At 42.1% G+C, this 21,466-nt stretch overlaps 1 protein-coding gene across 4 annotated transcripts in view; it reads right to left on the reverse strand.

Moving 5' to 3' along the window:
- Nucleotides 1-799: 799 nt before the first annotated feature.
- The window catches only part of LOC128703796 (uncharacterized), a 32,594-nt gene continuing 11,927 nt past the window's right edge, over nucleotides 800-21,466 (reverse strand). For 2 of the 4 annotated variants that reach the window (XM_070080121.1, XM_070080120.1), the window contains exons 6-10: nucleotides 17,916-18,040; nucleotides 16,256-16,433; nucleotides 13,672-13,812; nucleotides 13,074-13,217; nucleotides 800-1,522 (exon numbers count right to left, since the gene is read on the reverse strand). In XM_070080121.1, the coding sequence (XP_069936222.1) occupies nucleotides 993-1,522; nucleotides 13,074-13,217; nucleotides 13,672-13,812; nucleotides 16,256-16,433; nucleotides 17,916-18,040 (1,118 nt within the window). In that variant the 3' untranslated portion in view covers nucleotides 800-992. Of the gene's footprint in view, nucleotides 1,523-13,073; nucleotides 13,238-13,671; nucleotides 13,813-16,255; nucleotides 16,434-17,915; nucleotides 18,041-21,466 lie in introns of all 4 variants that reach the window. The other 2 variants (XR_011391081.1, XM_070080122.1) reach the window with 2 other exon arrangements.

The raw sequence follows: 21,466 nt of genomic DNA on the forward strand, positions 1-21,466 counted from the left end.
CTAGCAAGATCACAGCATCTCTGAACATGAATATCATTTAAATGCATTTGTACTATTTCCACTGTATAAAATAATTATACTCCTGTTACCATTAGAAGACTCTCACTATCTACACAAATTCTGAATGCATTTACCAGTATGGTAATAATGGTAGAATTACTGACAAAATATTAGGTAAATAGACAGATGCAACAAGTGTGACATTTTATTGTGGCAAAGTTTCACTCTCCAGGAGCTTTGCCAAGCTGTAAAAGCCTGACAAAGCTCTTGGAGAGCAAAACATTGCCACAATAAAATGTGACATTAGTTGCATCTGTGTCTATTCACCTAACATTTACCAGTATGTTTAGTGCTTCCCTACTATGTACAGTAGAACCATTTGTATCCACGGGGGACATGTTTCAAGGACCTGCCATGGATACCGTGGATAGTAGCAAACACACTATATAAGTTCTATGCATACCTCTTATATGATGGGAAGCACTTCATGGCCTCTCTTAGGATTTGAAGAACTGCCAGCTTTTTCTACTTTTGTGCTCTGGGGTCACTATCATGCAAAATTAATAAGTATTTTTGGGCTACAGGAAACCATGGATAACTGAAACCATGGACACCGAATAAGTGGATAAAGGGGTTCTACTGTATATATGGGGAAGTGGAAAAGAATTCTTCCTCGTAAACCACGCCTGTCACAAGAGGTAACTACAGTGCCAGGAGCAAGGGGCTAGTAACCCCTTCTGTATAAATTACTAAATGTTAAAAAGAAAAACTTTTGTGTCTTCTTTTTTGGGTCACACTGCCTCTGTGGGAGACAGCCAGTTTGTTAAAAATAAAAACCTTTGGTTTGTTCATTTTTAGGCAGTGGGGTATATGGTTCACAAATATTAAATAGTGTGCCATCACCAATGTCATATGTTATATCAACATGTGTAATATTTTTTAATAATTTCAATTACAAGTGAAATAATGTGTGAATACCAGTATGACAGTGACTAGCACATGGCTCTCTCTATATTTACACCTGCACTACTTTCTTGGACACCTGTTTTCCTAACACCAGCCTCCTCATGTATGTGTGTATTGCTCACACCTACAGATTGATATGCAGTAAACAAGTACTCTTCAGTTTGCAGGCTTCCAGTGTTCAAAGAAACTCCAGCACCTGCATCTCCAAAACCAATATGTTTGGTCTTAGCAACATCAGCAGATGCACTACTCAGATATGTGCTATCAATTTTCCTGTATGCACTGTCTGTTGTACTTGTTGCATATCTAATCCCAATGACACCAACATCACTTCTAATACCATCATCACAACACCACCTAAAGAGCAATGCCCCCACCAAAACAATGACAATGACTATAACTGCGAGAAAGATACTATAGATCGTAACAAGAAATGGCATGATGTAAATTATGTTAATAACAAGGGTGAAAAGAACAAAATTTGTACTACATGTTCCTGAACTGTTGATAGCCATTGTTGATCTTTCCATCCAGGCTTGGAGTACCCATGGTACACCTGAAATAAATAAAAACCAAGTGTCACTAAAATGGCTAAATAAAATTTAACATCAGAGAATAGGCAATGTCTATATTTCTAACAACCTTCAGGAGGGGGTGCCTTGATGCTGGTGGGTCTTGATCCAAGGAATGGGAACTGCCTTTTCTTGAATCAAACTTGATTGTCCCACATTTCTCAGGCACAGTATGATTCCCTAATTGTTAAGTGCTTATCCCAGAATATAATAACAAAAATAATTTGCACTGAGATTAAAACTTTTGTTATGGTACATTGTTTTAACTACCATAGTCTTTTTCTTTTTTGCACCAATTTTACAGGCTAAGAGCTGTTATTCTACCTCAGCTCACTGCAAAGACCAACTTTACCACCACCTGGAATGCAACCCACAACAGCTGACTAATGCCCAGGTACCTACTTACTGCTAGGTGCACAGGGGTAGCAGGTGTAAGGAACATACCTAACATTTCCATCCATGCCGGGGATTGAACCACGGACCCTCGGTATGAGATAAATGAACTACCAACTGAACCCTAGGGCATCTTCAAGGGAAATTTCTAGACATAATGAAGAGCTCTTTGTCCAGAGAACTGGAACTACAGCTGGACAGATAAAGTCGGTGCTGGATCAGCAGAGCTGTGGTTCGTATGTTAGACTTTGTGCAGCCAGCAGAAACAGCCTGGTTGATCAGGCCCTGATCCGCCAGGAGGCCTGGTCGTGGATGGGGCCGCGGGGGTGTTGACCCCTAGAATACTCTCCAAGAAGGTACCCCTACTTCCTTGGATCATATTGTGCTTCCCATACACAATCCCCCAGCTCTGTATGACCTTATGGGTTTAGTGCTTTCCCATGAATGCACTGAATACCATAGTCACATCTGTGTCAAACTGTGACTGAATGCTGCATGTCAACAGCTGACCTAACCTCCCCATGGATCTAACCTGATTGCTTCCCTATTCCAGGGGTGCTGCATGATCCCTATGGATTTAGCAGTTCCCCATCACTGTAATTTCATCTAATCTTGCTAGCAGCTGCAACTCCATAGATCATGTAAGGTATGCGACTCTTTTCCAGGTAAAATAATTCAAGGTATTTACTAGAGTTGGCCAGCATTTTCACGGCGGATTATACGCAGTTCTCACCACCATCATACATATTGACTATATGATCTTTGTAGGTTTAGTGCCTCTTTTTGATTATAATAATAATCATGGTATAAACCTTGGTAATAAATACCGACAAGTTGGTTTAGAAAGACACGTAAGCAAACACTATAACATATTTATTAGAAAACGTTTCGGTCCTGGGACCTTGATCACTTCTAACATACAGAGGTAGGAAGACATTATATATAGGCGGAGAGTGAGGTGTGACGCACGTGACCTGAGGAATGTCATAAGAACATAAGAATGGAGGAACACTGTAGAAGGCCTACTGGCCCATGCGAGGCAGGTCCTTATCAAAAACAACCTCTGCCTATGATGAGGACGGGTAGACGATGAAATCATGTGACTCCTGTGTTGTTGGGTTGGTGCTGCTTAAGTATCATGTATGCCAATGTTTTTGAAATTTTGTAGTTTCCAGTGTTGCTGTAGTTTCCACTGGAAACTACAAAATTTCAAAAACATTGGCATACATGATACTTAAGCAGCACCAACCCAACAACACAGGAGTCAAGACACATGTGCAACATCTGGATATCTTTATTGTAGTAGACGTTTCGCCATCCAGTGGCTTTATCAATACAGATTCTAGGACATAATAGGAAGACAGTAGAACTATATACAAAAGATGAGGTAATCAGTCCCTCGGCCTTGGAGTTAGTGTTCACAGCATCGTGGTGGAGGAGAGTCTGGAGCAAAGGCAAGAAGACTGGCGCTTTTTATAGGCGTCAGTGAATGGGACGGGCAGCAGACGAGGTCAGTCACTGGTAGGCGGGATTCCCCAGTGGAAGTAGGTCCTTCCCAAAGAGACGTCTACTACAATAAAGATATCCAGATGTTGCACATGTGTCTTAACTTTCATATTGTCGGTATTTTATACCTTTCTTTGCACAACACAGGAGTCACATGATTTCATCGTCTACCCGTCCTCATCATAGGCAGAGGTTGTTTTTGATAAGGACCTGCCTCGCATGGGCCAGTAGGCCTTCTACAGTGTTCCTCCATTCTTATGTTCTTATGACATTCCTCAGGTCACGTGCGTCACACCTCACTCACCGCCTATATATAATGTCTTTCTACCTCTGTATGTTAGAAGTGATCAAGGTCCCAGGACCGAAACGTTTTCTAATAAATATGTTATAGTGTTTGCTTATGTGTCTTTCTAAACCAATAATAATCATACACATTGCAACTATGCCTCATCATTCATTGTAACTGACTCCCAAAGTGTATCACAAGCTATCCAGAAATTTGACTTTCCTTGTCTCATAACTTGTCATGATTATGACCAGATCTACCTGGAGTTCATTACCTTTGTAACTTGTTCAGCTATTAAAACTTTGGGGCCCAGTCTCTGGACCCATTATTTACCTCTGTAATCTTTTGACTACTGCCCTCAGGATGGGTATGTGGTGCATAATAGAGATAATACACTAACTAACCAACCTTGTCTAATTGTCCTTCATATACATCAATGGTTATGTTGCATTTCTAGTAAACACAAAGAAATTTTTTTTGCTTGTCTCTGACACAATGATCAGGGCAATAAACATGCGGACTCAACCACTTGATCTGGTATTCACGACTTGCCAGTTTCCTGCAGACGGTCTTCATTTCTCAGGCTGTTTTCTTGTATTTTCACCAGCTACAAAGCTGCTGCTAAGAAAAACCATCTTTAGTTAGAATGCAACAGTTTTGCATCAAGCAACAAAGGAGTTTCTGGCCTCCTTCCCAAAGCTGGCAATTTTTGGGAAACTACACTTGCATGATTGCAAACTGGACATACACAACTTTTTTATGAATCCCACATGGAGAAGTGCCCAGCAACTCGAGCTGAACTGCCAAGTCACAACTGTAGTTCACTAGCTTTGACCCTGAAGGGCCTTCCTTACCTGGAGGATGTTCTGGGGGTCAACGCCTCTCCATGACCAGGCCTCACAGTGGATCAGGACCTGATCAACCAGGCTATTACTGCTGGATGCACATAATCCAACATACAAACCACAACCCGACTGGTCAGATACAGACTTTAGGTGCCTGTCCAGCTCCATCTTTTTTTTGTGATGAATGGTTTTGAAAACTGACAACTTGAAGAATTGAGACACTTATGCAACAAATGGGAATCTTTACTAAAGAAATGTTTCACCACACAGTGGCTTCATCAGTCCAATACAAAGTAGAAATGGGTAAGGAGAGGAGGAGTTTGAGGTAAGCAGTCCCTCAACCTGGAATCAATGTGTTCAGTCCATCACTCTTGTAGGAAGTACAGCATAGGGCCAGAGAGGTGGCTTATATACGGCAGTCAGATGAGTCGAAGCAGGAGGAGGTGGGATCACAGTGGGACCTGCCACTAGTGTAAGTAGGTCGTCGTCCTAAGGTTGGACAATTCATTCATCACAGATGTGATGAATGGTTTTGAAAACCGAAAACTTGAAGAATTGAGACACTTATGCAACATATGGGAATCTTTATTGAAGAAACGTTTCGCCACACAATGGCTTCATCAGTCCAATACAAAGTAGAAATGGGTAAGGAGGTGGCAGGTCCCACTGTGATCCTGCCTCCTGCTTCGACTCAGCTGACTGCAGTATATAAGCTGCCTCTCTGGCCCTATGCTGTACTTCCTACAAGAGTGATGAACTGAACACATCGATTCCAGGTTGAGGGACTGATTACCTCAAACTCCTCTCCTTACCCATTTCTACTTTGTATTGGACTGATGAAGCCAGTGTGTGGCGAAACGTTTCTTCAATAAAGATTCCCGTATGTTGCATAAGTGTCTCAATTCTTCATCTTTTTTTTTAAACAGAGACCAACAACCTATTGTACCACCTCTGACATTAGGATTAGATTCATACTAGCCCCTGCCTCCCTCCCTCAGTGCTGTATGACCCATGTGGGTTTAGTGTTTATAATATAACACTGCACAAGTGCTATATAGCCCATATGGGTTTAACACTTTCCCGTGATTATAATAATGATAGTAAAAAATGAAAATGCATAAAGGTGAACATACCTAATGACAGGCCGCAGCAACAAACATACATGTCTATAGCAAGCCACAGTAAGACATACATGACTACAGCAAGACACTGTACACTGTGTGCGTCAGGCCCATACTGGAGTATGCAGCAACAGTTTTGAATCCACACCTGGTCAAGCACATCAAGAAATTAGAGAAAGTACAAAAGTTTGCAACAAGGCTAGTTCCGGAGCTCTGAGGAATGTCCTACGAAGAAAGGTTGAGGGAAATCGGACTGACGATACTGGAGGACAGGAGGGTCAGGGAAGACATGATAATGACCTACAAAATATTGCATGGAATAGATGAGGTGGAGAGAGACAGGATGTTCCAGTGAGGGGAGACAGAAACAAGGGGTCACAATTGGAAGTTGAAGACTCAGACGAGTCACAGGGATGTTAGGAAGTATTTCTTCAGTCATAGAGTTGTCAGGAAGTGGAATAACCGAATTCACAAACACTATAAGCAACTGCCTGTTGCTACCAACAATATCTAAGCCTACAAGAATCACCGAGACAAGTGTCTCGTTAATAGACCACGTCTGGACTAACACCATATCCCCTTTAAAATCAGGCATAATCACAGACAACACTACAGACCACTACCCAACCTTTCTCATAACTAATCTAGGTAAATTGCAACAAGACATTACTAAAGTAACCTTCACACTACATAACAAGACAGCAGTTAACAACTTTATAGCAGCTATGAATAACATCAGTTGGCAAAATGAGCTCGAAACATATACAGATATGAATGAATGTATAAATAATTTTCTAAAAAAAGCCCATTGCGTCTACAACAAACATTGCCCCAAAAAACTAAACAGATCACAGCAAAGATACTGAATAATCCCTGGCTAACACCCAGCATCCTCAAATCCATTAACACAAAGCACAAATATGAAAAACATCTTAGAATGGGTCATATAACTAAGATTATTATTATTATAATCAAAAAGAAGCGCTAAGCCACAAGGGCTATACAGCCATATAACTAAGAGAACAATCAAAAAGTTACTCGTCAGCTCTTTCCAGCCTGATAAGAAGATCTAAAAAAATGTACTTATGAAAATAGATTACATAACATCAAAGGTGATATGACAAAGACCTGGAAAACTCTATCTGAAATTCTTGGAACTAAAAAGTTATCCAAAAACAAAACAATCAAACTAACAAAATCAGATGAACCCCTACTCACACCTACTGAAACAGCAAACAGACTCAATGTTTTCTTCTCCACCATAGGAAAAAATCTAGCGAACAAAATACCAAGCTCAATCACCCATCCATCAGACTACCTCATAGGTACCTACCCAAATACGCTATTCCTAGCTCCAACCAACCCACTAGAAGTCTCACTCATCATCAACACCCTTAAAAACAAGGCAGGAGACATAAACAACTTGCCTGCTTTTATGTACAAAAAAGCTTCTCAAGTATTGTCACCAATTATTACAAAACTCTAACAAATCCATTGAATCATCTACCTTCCCAACAATCCTCAAAATAGCGAGGGTCACTCTGATCCATAAAGGAGGTGTCCAAGCTGACTTGAATAACTATAGACCAATATCTAACTTATCACTGCTCTCTAAATCTTTGAAAAATTAATTCATAGACGGATCTATTCCTAGCTCGTCTCACACAACATATTAAACCCTTGCCAGTTTGGATTCAGAAATAACAAAAGCACAAATGATGCTATCATACACATGTTAGAACTAATATATACCACACTCGAAAAGAAAGAAGTCCCGCTGGGCATTTTCATTGATTTACGTATAGCTTTTGATACAGTCGACCATGAACTGCTGTACTCCAAATTAATGCACTATAGTATCAGAGGCCACTCCCTCAACTACCTAAAATCATACCTTAGTAGCAGAACTCAATATGTGTATGCAAATGATTCAAACTCTTCCACCCAACCAATCACAGTAGGAGTCCCACAGGGAAGCGTCCTTGGACCACTCCTCTTTCTCATTTACATCAATGATCTACCGAATGCATCACAGCTACTCAAACCCATATTATTTGCAGATGACACTACATATGTCTTTTCCCACCCAAACACAGTCATACTAGCAAACACAGTCAATGCTGAATTACAGAAAATATCTGCCTGGATGATTTCTAACAAACTTACCCTGAACATTGATAAAACCTATTTCATTCAGTTTGGAAACAAAGCTGCAAATGATCCAATTAACATAACACTAAATGGATCATCAGTCACAAGACTCACAGAGGGAAAAATTCCTAGGTATCCACCTTGACAGTAGCCTTAAGTTCCGGACACATACAACAAATCAAGAAAATCTCCAAGGCTGTAGGCATACTATCAAAGATAAGGCACTACGTTCCACAATCAGCTCTCCTGACATTGTACCATTCACTCATATACCCTTATCTTACATATGGAATTTGTGTGTGCGGATCAACAACATTAAATCACCTAAGACCTCTAATAACCCAGCAAAAGGCAGCAGTAAGAATGATAACAAATTCCCACTCCCACCAGCATACTCCACCAATTTTCAAAAGTCTGAATCTGCTCACCATTAAGAACATCCATACTTATTCATGTGCCTACTACATACACAGAACAATACACGCAAATATAAACCCTCCACTCAAACTTCTCACCAACTTAAACAGGACACATGACCACAACACAAGGCATAGATCTCTTTTTGATATAACTCGTGTCCTTATCACACTGTGTAAAAACTCTATGCACATAAAGGGCCCTAAAATATGGAATTCATTACCAGAAGATATTAAAGTAACCCGGTCTGAAAATCAGTTTAAGACTCTTCTCAAAAGACACCCTAGACTAAACGCTAAATACTCAGTACACACTTACTCACCTATGTACTCCCACATAATTTCAACAATCACTTTGAACCTTTTATCCACTGTTGACAGGAATATAATTTGAATCATTGTTTTCACAAAAAACATTTTCGAATATATGAATATATCTTTTGTCTTATATAAATTAGATTCACTTATAATTAATAACCTACTGTACAACGATGATATAATTAATAATCTACTGTACAACTACGATATAATTCTTAGTGTTAAGTAGTCAGTAAACCAGTAATGTTAAGTCGGCCCATAATGCCTAGGCATAATAGAGGCTCTCTCTGCATTGCAACCCATTATTGTAAATATATAATCTCAATGTACTATTTGCAAAGAAATAAATAAAATAAATAAATAAATAAGCAGGGGTGCTACTAGCACGTTAAGAGACAACACATTAAGTGTCAGGGGCCAAAGACTGTTCAACTGCCTCCCAGCATACATAAGGGGGATTACCAATAGACCCCTGGCTGTCTTCAAGCAGGCACTGGACAGGCACCTAAAGTCGCTAGCTTACCAGCCGGCTTGTGGTTTGTACGTTGAATTGCGTGCGGCTAGCAGTAACAGCCAGGTTGATCAGGCCCTGATCCACCGTGAGGCCTGGTCACAGACCGGGCCGTGGGGGCATTGACTCCCGGAACTCTCTCCAGGTCTCTCCAGGTAGTGGAGGCAGGAACCATACATAGCTTTAAGAGGAGGTATGACAAGGCTCAGGAAGCAGAGAGAGAGAGAACCTAGTAGCGATCAGTGAAGAGGCTGGGCCAGGAGCTGAGTCTTGACCCCTGCAACCACAATTAGGTGAGTACACAGTAACAGACTTACATGACTATAGCAGGCCACTGCAACAGACTTACTTGACTATAGCAGGCCACAGTAACAGACTTACATGACTATAGCAGGCCACAGTAACAGACTTACATGACTATAGCAGGCCACAGTAACAGACTTACATGACTATAGCAGGCCACAGTAACAGACTTACATGACTATAGCAGGCCACAGTAACAGACTTACATGACTATAGCAGGCCACAGTAACAGACTTACATGACTATAGCAGGCCACTACAACAGACTTACTTGACTATAGCAGGCCACAGTAACAGACTTGCATGACTATAGCAGGCCACTGCAACAGACTTACTTGACTATAGCAGGCCACAGTAACAGACTTACTTGACTATAGCAGGCCACTGCAACAGACATACATGACTATAGCAGGTCACTGCAACAGACATACATGACTATAGCAGGCCACTGCAACAGACATACATGACAGGAAGGCGTCTGGGTAGACAGAACAGAGGGGGACGCCAACAAGGAATATTTCAACAAGTGTTAGATGACATACACACAACTGAGGAGGTGGTGAAGAAGCTGCTAAGGGACCTTAATACCTCAAAGGCAATGGGACCAGACAACATCTCCCAGTGGGTCCTTAGAGAGGGAGCAGAAATGTTGTGTGTGTGCCACTAACCACAATATTCAATACATCCCTTGAAGCTGGGCAACTACCTGAGGTATGGAAGACGGCAAATGTAGTACCCATATTTAAAAAAGGAGACAGAAAAGAGGCACTAAACTATAGACCAGTGTCACTGACGTGCATAGTATGCAAAGTAATGGAGAAGATTATTAGGAGGAGAGTGGTGGAGCACCTGGAACAAAACAAGAGTATAAATGCCAACCAGCACAGTTTTATGGAAGGTACATCCTGTGTTTTATAAAGTTTTTCTTCTTCTCTTTTTTAGTAATTGTATACAGGAGAAGGGGTTACTAGCCCATTGCTCCCGGCATTTTAGTCGCCTCATACGACACGCATGGCTTACGGAGGAAAGATTCTTTTGTGTGTGAGGGGCTTGGACTTCCAGCAGGCATGCGTGAGCGTGTTTGATAGGAGTGAATGGAGACAAATGGTTTTTAATACTTGACGTGCTGTTGGAGTGTGAGCAAAGTAACATTTATGAAGGGATTCAGGGAAACCGGCAGGCCGGACTTGAGTCCTGGAGATGGGAAGTACAGTGCCTGCACTCTGAAGGAGGGGTGTTAATGTTGCAGTTTAAAAACTGTAGTGTAAAGCACCCTTCTGGCAAGACAGTGATGGAGTGAATGATGGTGAAAGTTTTTCTTTTTCGGGCCACCCTGCCTTGGTGGGAATCGGCCGGTGTGATAATAAAATAACATCCTGTGTCACAAACCTACTGGAGTTTTATGATAAAGTAACAGAAGTAAGACACGAGAGAGAGGAGTGGGTTGATTGCATCTTCTTGGACTGCAACAAGACCTTCGACACAATTCCTCACAGGAGATTGATGCAAAAGCTATAGGATCAGGCACGTATAACAGGAAGGGCACTTCAATGGATCAGAGAATACCTGACAGGGAGGCAACAACGAATCATGGTACGTATTGAGGTATTACAGTGGGCACCTGTGACGAGCGGGGTCCCACAGGGGTCGGTTCTAGGACCAGTGCTATTTCTGGTATAAGTAAATGACATGATGGAAGGGTTAGACTCAGAAGTGTCCCTGTTCACAGATGATGTGAAGTTAATGAGAAGAATTAAATCAGATGAGGATCAGGCAGGACTCCAAAGAGACCTGGACAGGCTGGACACCTGGTCCAGCAACTGGCTTCTAGAATTTAACCCTACCAAATGTAGTCATGAAGATCGGGGAAGAGCAAAGAAGACCGCAGACAGAGTATAAACTAGGCGGACAAAGACTGCAAACCTCGCTCAAGGAGAAAGATCTTGGGGTGAGTATAACACCGAGCATGTCTCCGGAAGCACACTTCAACCAGATAACTGCTGCAGCATATGGGCGCCTGGTAAACCTGAGAATAGCGTTCCGATACCTTAGTAAGGAATCGTTCAAGACACTGTACACTGTGTACGTCAGGCCCATATTGAAATATGCAGCACCTGTTTGGAACCCACACTTGATCAAGCACGTCAAGAAATTAGAGAAAGTGCAAAGGTTTGCGACAAAGTTAGTTCCAGAGCTAAGGGGAATGTCCTACGAAGAAAGGTTGAGGGAAATTGGCTTGACGACACTGGAGGACAGGAGGGTTAGGGGAGACATGATAACAACATACAAAATACTGCGTGGAATAGACAAGGTGGACAGAGACAGGATGTTCCAGAGAGGGGACACAGAAACAAGGGGTCACAATTGGAAGCTGAAGACCCAGATGAGTCAAATAGATGTTAGGAAGTATTTCTTCAGTCATAGAGTTGTCAGGAAGTGGAATAGCCTAGCAAATGAGGTAGTGAAGGCAGGAACCATACATAGCTTTAAGATAAGGTATGACGAAGCTCATGGAGCAGGGAAAGGACCTAGTAGCACTCAGTGAAGAGGCGGGGCCAGAAGCCGAGTCTCGACCCCTGCAACCACAATTAGGTGAGTACTATAGCAGGTCACTGCAACAGACATACCTGACTATAGCAGGCCATAGCAACAGAAGTATATACCTATGGCAGGCCACAGCAACAGACGTACATACCTATGGCAGGCCACAGCAACAGACGTACATACCTATGGCAGGCCACAGCAACAGACATACATACCTATAGCAGACCACAGCAACAGACGTACATACCTATGTCAGGCCACAGCAACAGACGTACATACCTATGTCAGGCCACAGCAACAGACATACATACCATTAGCAGGCACAGCAACAGACGTACATACCTATGTCAGGCCACAGCAACAGACCTACATACCTATGGCAGGCCACAGCAACAGACGTACATACCTATGGCAGGCCACAGCAACAGACATACATACCTATGGCAGGCCACAGCAACAGACATACATACCTATGTCAGGCCACAGCAACAGACGTACATACCTATGGCAGGCCACAGCAACAGACGTACATACATATGGCAGGCCACAGCAACAGACGTACATACCTATGGCAGGCCACAGCAACAGACATACATACCTATAGCAGGCCATAGCAACAGAAGTATATACCTATGGCAGGCCACAGCAACAGACGTACATACCTATGTCAGGTCACAGCAACAGACGTACATACCTATGGCAGGCCACAGCAACAGACATACATACCTATGGCAGGCCACAGCAACAGACGTACATACCTATAGCAGGCCACAGCAACAGACATACATACCTATGGCAGGCCACAGCAACAGACATACATACCTATGGCAGGCCACAGCAACAGACGTACATACCTATAGCAGGCCACAGCAACAGACATACATACCTATGGCAGGCCACAGTAACAGACGTACATACCTATGGCAGGCCACAGCAACAGACGTACATACCTATGTCAGGCCACAGCAACAGACGTACATACCTATGGCAGGCCACAGCAACAGACGTACATACCTATGTCAGGCCACAGCAACAGACGTACATACCTATGGCAGGCCACAGCAACAGACGTACATACCTATGTCAGGCCACAGCAACAGACGTACATACCTATGGCAGGCCACAGCAACAGACGTACATACCTATAGCAGGCCACAGCAACAGAAAGCCTACTAGGAGTGCAGCAGGTGTTAGCAGGAGAACAAGGAGGTTACTGCTGCTCCTGCTTATCCTCCAGCAGTAATATCCTGGTAGAGTGGCCAACACACTGGCCATTGTGGCCCCACCTGTCGCACCATCAGTGAACCTCAGAGATTCAGGAAAAAAAAGGGTGAAACGAAGACATTATAGCAAAACTGATTACACATTTTAAGGTGTGTGTATGTAAACATGTTTGTTTAGGCACAGGTATACATAGGTACAATTATCATAGTGTAAATTACCCAGGATAACCCTAAAAAGTCAGACAGTGACTTTTTTGGGTTATCCTCAACTATTTATACTTTGCATGATAAATGTACATATGTGTACCTGTGTCTAAATACAATTATTTACTTGCTTAAGTGTAAGATGGATTTCTATGTCTCTTCCATACGTTTTTAGTAATTTTTTTTTATGAAATAATTGGGTGACAGGAGTGACGTTTTATATTCGCCAAGTCTATAATATGTTCCTTTCAGCTGGTGTCTGTTGAGTGCCTTCGTTTTGATGATAATAATAATAATCAATTGGTGTGTTTACCTTGAACAATGAGCCAGGTTGACAGTAGTGGATGTGTGGGGCAGGAATCAAGGTAGGAGCATCCAATAATGCTGACAGGAATGCCCAGAGATACCCATAATGCACAGATGACTCCTGTCAGACGTCCTAACCATGCCCAACCTTGGGAAGAAGTCAGTTAATTTTTATTTTTTTAAGTTCAACCTCTAAAGAAGACAGTCATTTTGATTATCTAAGCCCCTGTACAGAATGAAATCATTTTGATGTTCTAAGCCTCTGTAAAGAAGTCAGTCATTTTGATGTTCTAAGCCCCTGTAAAGAAGTCAGTCATTTTGATGTTCTAAGCCCCTGTAAAGAAGTCAGTCATTTTGATGTTCTAAGCCTCTGTAAAGAAGTCAGTCATTTTGATGTTCTAAGCCCCTGTAAAGAAGTCAGTCATTTTGATGTTCTAAGCCCCTGTAAAGAAGTCAGTCATTTTGATGTTCTAAGCCCCTGTAAAGAAGTCAGTCATTTTGATGTTCTAAGCCCCTGTACAGAAGGCAATCATTTTGATGTTCTAAGCCCCTGTAAAGAAGTCAGTCATTTTGATGTTCTAAGCCCCTGTAAAGAAGTCAGTCATTTTGATGTTCTAAGCCTCTGTAAAGAAGTCAGTCATTTTGATGTTCTAAGCCCCTGTAAAGAAGTCAGTCATTTTGATGTTCTAAGCCCCTGTAAAGAAGTCAGTCATTTTGATGTTCTAAGCCTCTGTAAAGAAGTCAGTCATTTTGATGTTCTAAGCCCCTGTAAAGAAGTCAGTCATTTTGATGTTCTAAGCCCCTGTAAAGAAGTCAGTCATTTTGATGTTCTAAGCCCCTGTAAAGAAGTCAGTCATTTTGATGTTCTAAGCCCCTGTACAGAAGGCAATCATTTTGATGTTCTAAGCCCCTGTAAAGAAGTCAGTCATTTTGATGTTCTAAGCCCCTGTAAAGAAGTCAGTCATTTTGATGTTCTAAGCCTCTGTAAAGAAGTCAGTCATTTTGATGTTCTAAGCCCCTGTAAAGAAGTCAGTCATTTTGATGTTCTAAGCCCCTGTAAAGAAGTCAGTCATTTTGATGTTCTAAGCCCCTGTACAGAAGGCAATCATTTTGATGTTCTAAGCCCCTGTAAAGAAGTCAGTCATTTTGATGTTCTAAGCCCCTGTAAAGAAGTCAGTCATTTTGATGTTCTAAGCCTCTGTAAAGAAGTCAGTCATTTTGATGTTCTAAGCCCCTGTAAAGAAGTCAGTCATTTTGATGTTCTAAGCCTCTGTAAAGAAGTCAGTCATTTTGATGTTCTAAGCCCCTGTAAAGAAGTCAGTCATTTTGATGTTCTAAGCCCCTGTAAAGAAGTCAGTCATTTTGATGTTCTAAGCCCCTGTAAAGAAGTCAGTCATTTTGATGTTCTAAGCCTCTGTAAAGAAGTCATTTTAATGATTTAATCCCAACCTGTAAACAAATCAAACTCTTCGATGTTTTAAATGTATCAATGAATGACCTAAGACTCACATTTCTTGAAGAAAATTAATGTAAATTCATTCACTTAAGACACCTTCACTGAACATCCCATAAACCATTATTTCTTGGAGGTCTAAGGGCCGATACGTGCTCGTCAACCCTAAGTTTTCAACAGTGATTTCCTTACTTATTACCACACTTATCAAAATTTAAAAAAATCTAAGTAGGTAAAATATTTTAACATTGAATTTCATCTTACTCTGATCCTAAGAAGCACCTAAGTTCTCCTGTCTCCTAATAACATCTTCATTTTTCCACTATAATCTACCTGATCCATAATTACTATCACATTTTCGATACACAAATAACCCGCACATAAAAGAGAGAAGCTTACGACGACGTTTCGGTCCGACTTGGACCATTTACAAAGTCACACTAACCAGAAGTGGAGCAGGACGGCTATATATAGGCAGGAAGAGGTGGTAGTAGTAGTAGTAGTAGTAGTAGTAGTAGTAGTAGTAGTAGTAGTACAAGAATGGTATATAATACCGACAAGATGAAATTAAGACACATGCGCAACAATGGTCCAAGTCGGACCGAAACGTCGTCGTAAGCTTCTCTCTTTTATGTGCGGGTTATTTGTGTATCGTTCCAGTCACGGTATTGTGCCTTTTTTTGTCACATTTTCTTTGTCTGTTTCGTAAGGTGAAGTCCAGGATCTTTACTTAATTCAAGGTATAACTTAACAAATCTTCGAGGATAAATGTGTTGTAGAAGTCTGAACTCTACAACACAATTGTCATCAAAGATTTAAGTTATACCTGGAATTAAGGAAGATCCTGGACTTTACCTTACGAAACAAAGCAAATGTAATAGTAATTATGGAGAAGGTAAAGAATGAAACACTTATGCAACATATGGGAATCTTTATTAAGGAAACGTTTCGCCACACAGTGGCTTCATCAGTCCAATACAAAGTAGAAATGGGCAAGGAGAGGAGGAGTTTGAGGTAATCAGTCCCTCAGTCTGGAATCGGTGTTCAGTCCATCACTTTTCTAAACGAGTGATGGACTGAACAGGGAGGTGACGTGATTTTAAATATATTTCAAGTATAGACCTAAGGTACATGTTACCTGGGGAAGTGTTGTTATAATCCATAAGAGGTGAAACTTTACAATTTCTGTAGGCCTGCTGGAAGGCCTGTGCCCGTCTCTCACATTTTTTATACATGTAGGCCAAGTCTGAGGTGGATAATGCTGGCTGCTTATCCTCTCCAAATAATGGCGAACAAGAGTTCACACAGAAGAAATACTGAAAACGGGAAACTGGATGTAAATATATAAAAATCCCGAACAAGTGATACAGGATGCAAAATAACCACGGGGGGGGAGATGTATTAGAAGAAGAAGAAGAAGATTTTGTTCGGATTTTTAACCCCGGAGGGTTAGCCACCCAGGATAACCCAAGAAAGTCAGTGCGTCATCGAGGACTGTCTAACTTATTTCCATTGGGGTCCTTAATCTTGTCCCCCAGGATGCGACCCACACCAGTCGACTAACACCCAGGTACCTATTTGCTGCTAGGTGAACAGGACAACAGGTGTAAGGAAACGTGTCAGAATTTCCACCCGCCGGGAATCGAACCCGGGCCCTCCGTGTGTGAAGCGGGAGCTTTAGCCACCAGACCAAGTTTATTCAGGTATACACAAATACAGTTATATAGATTACCAAGCTTATTAGCATATGTGTAGAGAACCCAGGATAACCCAAAATATTAAGACACAGTAACTTATTTCCATTGGTGTCCATTTTAATGATAACTCAAGCCGTCATTCACCTCCCTCCTCCCCCCCCAGTGGTTGTTTTGTATATATATGTGTATATTGTAACGTAACTCTGGTCACTGAGGTATATACACTCGCGTTGGTGTTTGAGAAACATAATTACACACATATATATATATATATATATATATATATATATATATATATATATATATATATACATATATATATATAATAACAGTAATAATAATAATAATAATAATAATAATAATAACAATAATAATAATAATAATAATAATAATAATAATAATGACCGATTTAAGAAAATTATTATACTGAATGTCAGCTGTATTAACGTCAAGAAAATAATTTGGTTGTCTCATACAAACGCTCGTTGAGCCGTAATAAACGAGGCGTCATTCATGTATCTTGATTATACCAAGCATATATGGGAAGGTCAAAATTATGCAGTATACCTGGTTATGGACCGGGTCTGGGGGGCGCTGTCCCCTGAAACACTCTCCAGGTATACTCCAGGTATAGTCTTATAAGAAATGCAAATAAGTTTAACCTGAACTCATTAGGTCTGTAACAAACAATTCATTATAATTGTTCCAACCTCATTAGCCAGTAAATAGTTCATTACCATAACAATTTGCTTATCTATCAAAACACTGGAACACAGGTCCCTGGACTCATTACCTGCCTCTGTGATCCATGTTCAAAATGGTATAAATATAGACATATTGATGATTAACAGTTGGGTATCTTTATTCATAAAACGTTTCGCCTACACAGTAGACTGAGGGACTGACCTCCTCATATACTATTTCTCCAAGGACTGATTACATCATCTTCATTACACCACTACACCTGAAGCCTCTATATTTGACTGAAGAAGCCTACTGTGTAGGCGGAACGTTTCTCTTAACAACCACCTACACCATGGGTACTGGATCTCAAAACTATTAAACTAAACTTGGAAATAGACGAATATAAGATATTATTACCATAAATATTCCCAGATAGAGAACATCATAAGTGATGAACACAACACGACTGTAACTCGTCAGGACTCCGTAATGGCTGGAACTTTCTGACGGATCCGTCCATACAGAGTAGATTATCACTGTACCTGTACAGTAATAATAATAATAATAATAATAATAATAATAATAATAATAATAATAACAATAATAATAATAATAATAATAATAATAATAATAATAATAATAATAATAATAATAATAATAATAATAATAATAATAATAATAATAATAATAATAATAATAATAATAATAATAATAATAATAATAATAATAATAATAATAATAATAATAATAATAATAATAATAATAATAGTAATAATAATAATAATAATAATATCTTTATTTTCTACCAGTGCATGATACAAGGTATACAGACCATAGCTGACATCAGTGACATACTACTATATAGAAAGCCGCTTGTTATATTCAGCATTTCCCGCAAATTAGGTCAGTGTCCCAGGATGCGACCCACACCAGTCTACTAGCACCCATTTTACTGATGGGTGAACATAGACAACCGGTGTAAAGAAACACGCTCAATGTTTCTACCCGAGCTGGGAATCGAACCCAGACCCCTCGCCATGTGAAGCGAGAGCTCTGGCGACCAGGCCACGGGGCACTGACCAAGCCACGGGGCACTGACCAGGTCATGGGGCACCGACCAGGCCACGGGGCACTGACCAGGCCACGGGGCACTGACCAGGCCACGGGGCACTGACCAGGCCACGGGGCACTGACCAGGCCACGGGGCACTGACCAGGCCACGGGGCACTGACCAGGCCACGGGGCACTGACCAGGCCACGGGGCGCTGACCAGGCCACGGGGCGCTGACTAGGCCACGGGGCACTGACCAGGCCACGGGGCACCGACCAGGCCACGGGGCACTGACCAGGCCACGGGGCACTGACCAGGCCACGGGGCACCGACCAGGCCACAGGGCACCGACCAGGCCATGGGGCACCGACCAGGCCATGGGGCACCGACCAAGCCACGGGACACCGACCAAGCCACGGGGCACCGACCAAGCCACGGGACACCGACCAAGCCACGGGACACCGACCAAGCCACGGGGCACCGACCAAGCCACGGGACACCGACCAAACCACGGGGCACCGACCAAGCCACGGGGCACCGACCAAGCCACGGGGCACCGACCAAGCCACGGGGCACCGACCAAGCCACGGGGCACCGACCAAGCCACGGGGCACCGACCAAGCCACGGGACACCGACCAAGCCACGGGGCACCGACCAAGCCACGGGACACCGACCAAGCCACGGGGCACCGACCAAGCCACGGGGCACCGACCAAGCCACGGGGCACCGACCAAGCCACGGGGCACCGACCAAGCCACACCGACCAGGCCACGGGGCACTGACCAAGCCACGGGGCACCGACCAAGACACGGGGCACCGACCAAGCCACGGGGCACCGACCAAGCCACGGGGCACCGACCAAGCCACGGGGCACCGACCAAGCCACGGGGCACCGACCAAGCCACGGGGCACCGACCAAGCCACGGGGCACCGACCAAACCACGGGGCACCGACCAAGCCACGGGGCACCGACCAAGCCACGGGGCACCGACCAAGCCACACCGACCAAGCCACGGGTCACCGACCAAGCCACGGGGCACCGACCACGCCACGGGACACCGACCAAGCCACGGGGCACCGACCAAGCCACGGGGCACCGACCAAGCCACGGGCCACCGACCAAGCCACGGGACACCGACCAAGCCACGGGACACCGACCAAGCCACGGGACACCGACCAAGCCACGGGGCACTGAACGTTAATACAGGTTCCACTCTCCTGTGTGAGGGTGACTTATGTATAATAAAATAACGTTACAAATTAATTAACTTCTATTACATACGTGTTTATGTTAATGTTAAAATGCATTAGTTCTTAAAAATATATATTGTATACATACTGTACTCAAAAAAATACATACGTGTTCCCAAAGTATATATTCGCTGAGAGATATTTCTCTCAGCGCTTATACACTCAGAGTTTAATTAAAATCCCTATTTCTGGTATTAAAATTATTCTTGTCTGGTGGTGAGACAGGTCACCATACAGCCTTAATGATCCTCTTTTAATAGATAGGCTTGAAACCTAATTAACCAACCAACAATGTTATGCCAATAATAGATAGCTTTATGGCATTATATATATATATATATATATATATATATATATATATATATATATATATATATATATATATATATATATATATATATATATATATATATATATATATATATATATATATTGGGATTAAATTGCAAGTGATGAATAGGTACCATGCAGCCTTAATGACCCTCTTGTGTGGAGACGATTTAAACCCAATTCACCAATTTATAGTTTTAGGAAGGCGCTTGCTAGAGGAAGATGAATTATTGGTGAAATGACGAGGTGAGATGGGCAATGAGGGAGAAAAATCAAAATTGTGTACAATGTAACGTAAGGAAAATAGCACATCTCTACTGTTCCTGCCTACTTTCTGTATTCGACTGAAGAAGCCTACTGTGTAGGCGAAACGTTTCGGAATAAAGTTGTCTAACTGTTGCATATGTGTCTTTCCTAACAACCTGAACGAACATTAAAATGGTATAAAATACCGACAGATTGTTAGGTAAGACACATATGCAACAGTTAGGTATCTTTATTTCGAAACGTTTCGCCTACACAGTAGGCTTCTTCAGTCGAGTACAGAAAAGTTGATAGAAGCAGAAGATACTTGAAGACGATGTAATCAGTCCATCACCCTTAAAGTTTTGAGGTGGTCAGTCCCTCAGTCTGGAGAAGAACATTGTTCCGTTGTCTGATGGACTGATTACATCGTCTTCAAGTATCTTCTGCTTCTATCAACTTTTCTGTACTCGACTGAAGAAGCCTACTGTGTAGGCGAAACGTTTCGAAATAAAGATACCTAACTGTTGCATATGTGTCTTACCTAACAACCTGTCGGTATTGTATACCATTTTGATGTTCATCTTGTCAGACACTGCAACACGTGGCATCTTGGTACAGAAAACACCTTGAACAAGCTTTTCAAGTGAGAAGGGTTGGATCTGAGAGGGACATGACCTCTCAGTTGCCTCTCCCTACTACTACTACTACTACTCTGCACCTCTCCTTCCGACAGTATTTAAGTCTCCGTACTGTCGCTTGATCTTCAGATAGTTCCTGACTATGGAACTGAACTTCTCCAGGCCGAGGGACTGACAACCTCAAATTCTACGACTTTAAGGGTGATGGACTGATTACATCGTCTTCACATCTCTACTGTTCCTGCCTACTTTCTGTATTCGACTGAAGAAGCCTACTGTGTAGGCGAAACGTTTCGGAATAAAGTTGTCTAACTGTTGCATATGTGTCTTACCTAACAACCTGTCGGTATTGTATACCATTTTGATGTTCATCAGAGTGAGTTATGGTGGGTGGAACAGAGATGAGATAATGGGCGAGTCAGTATCATAATTTTTGAAGAGTAAGACACAT

This window comes from Cherax quadricarinatus, unplaced genomic scaffold (genome assembly GCF_038502225.1).
Source record: "Cherax quadricarinatus isolate ZL_2023a unplaced genomic scaffold, ASM3850222v1 Contig155, whole genome shotgun sequence".
NCBI classification, from domain to species: domain Eukaryota; kingdom Metazoa; phylum Arthropoda; class Malacostraca; order Decapoda; family Parastacidae; genus Cherax; species Cherax quadricarinatus.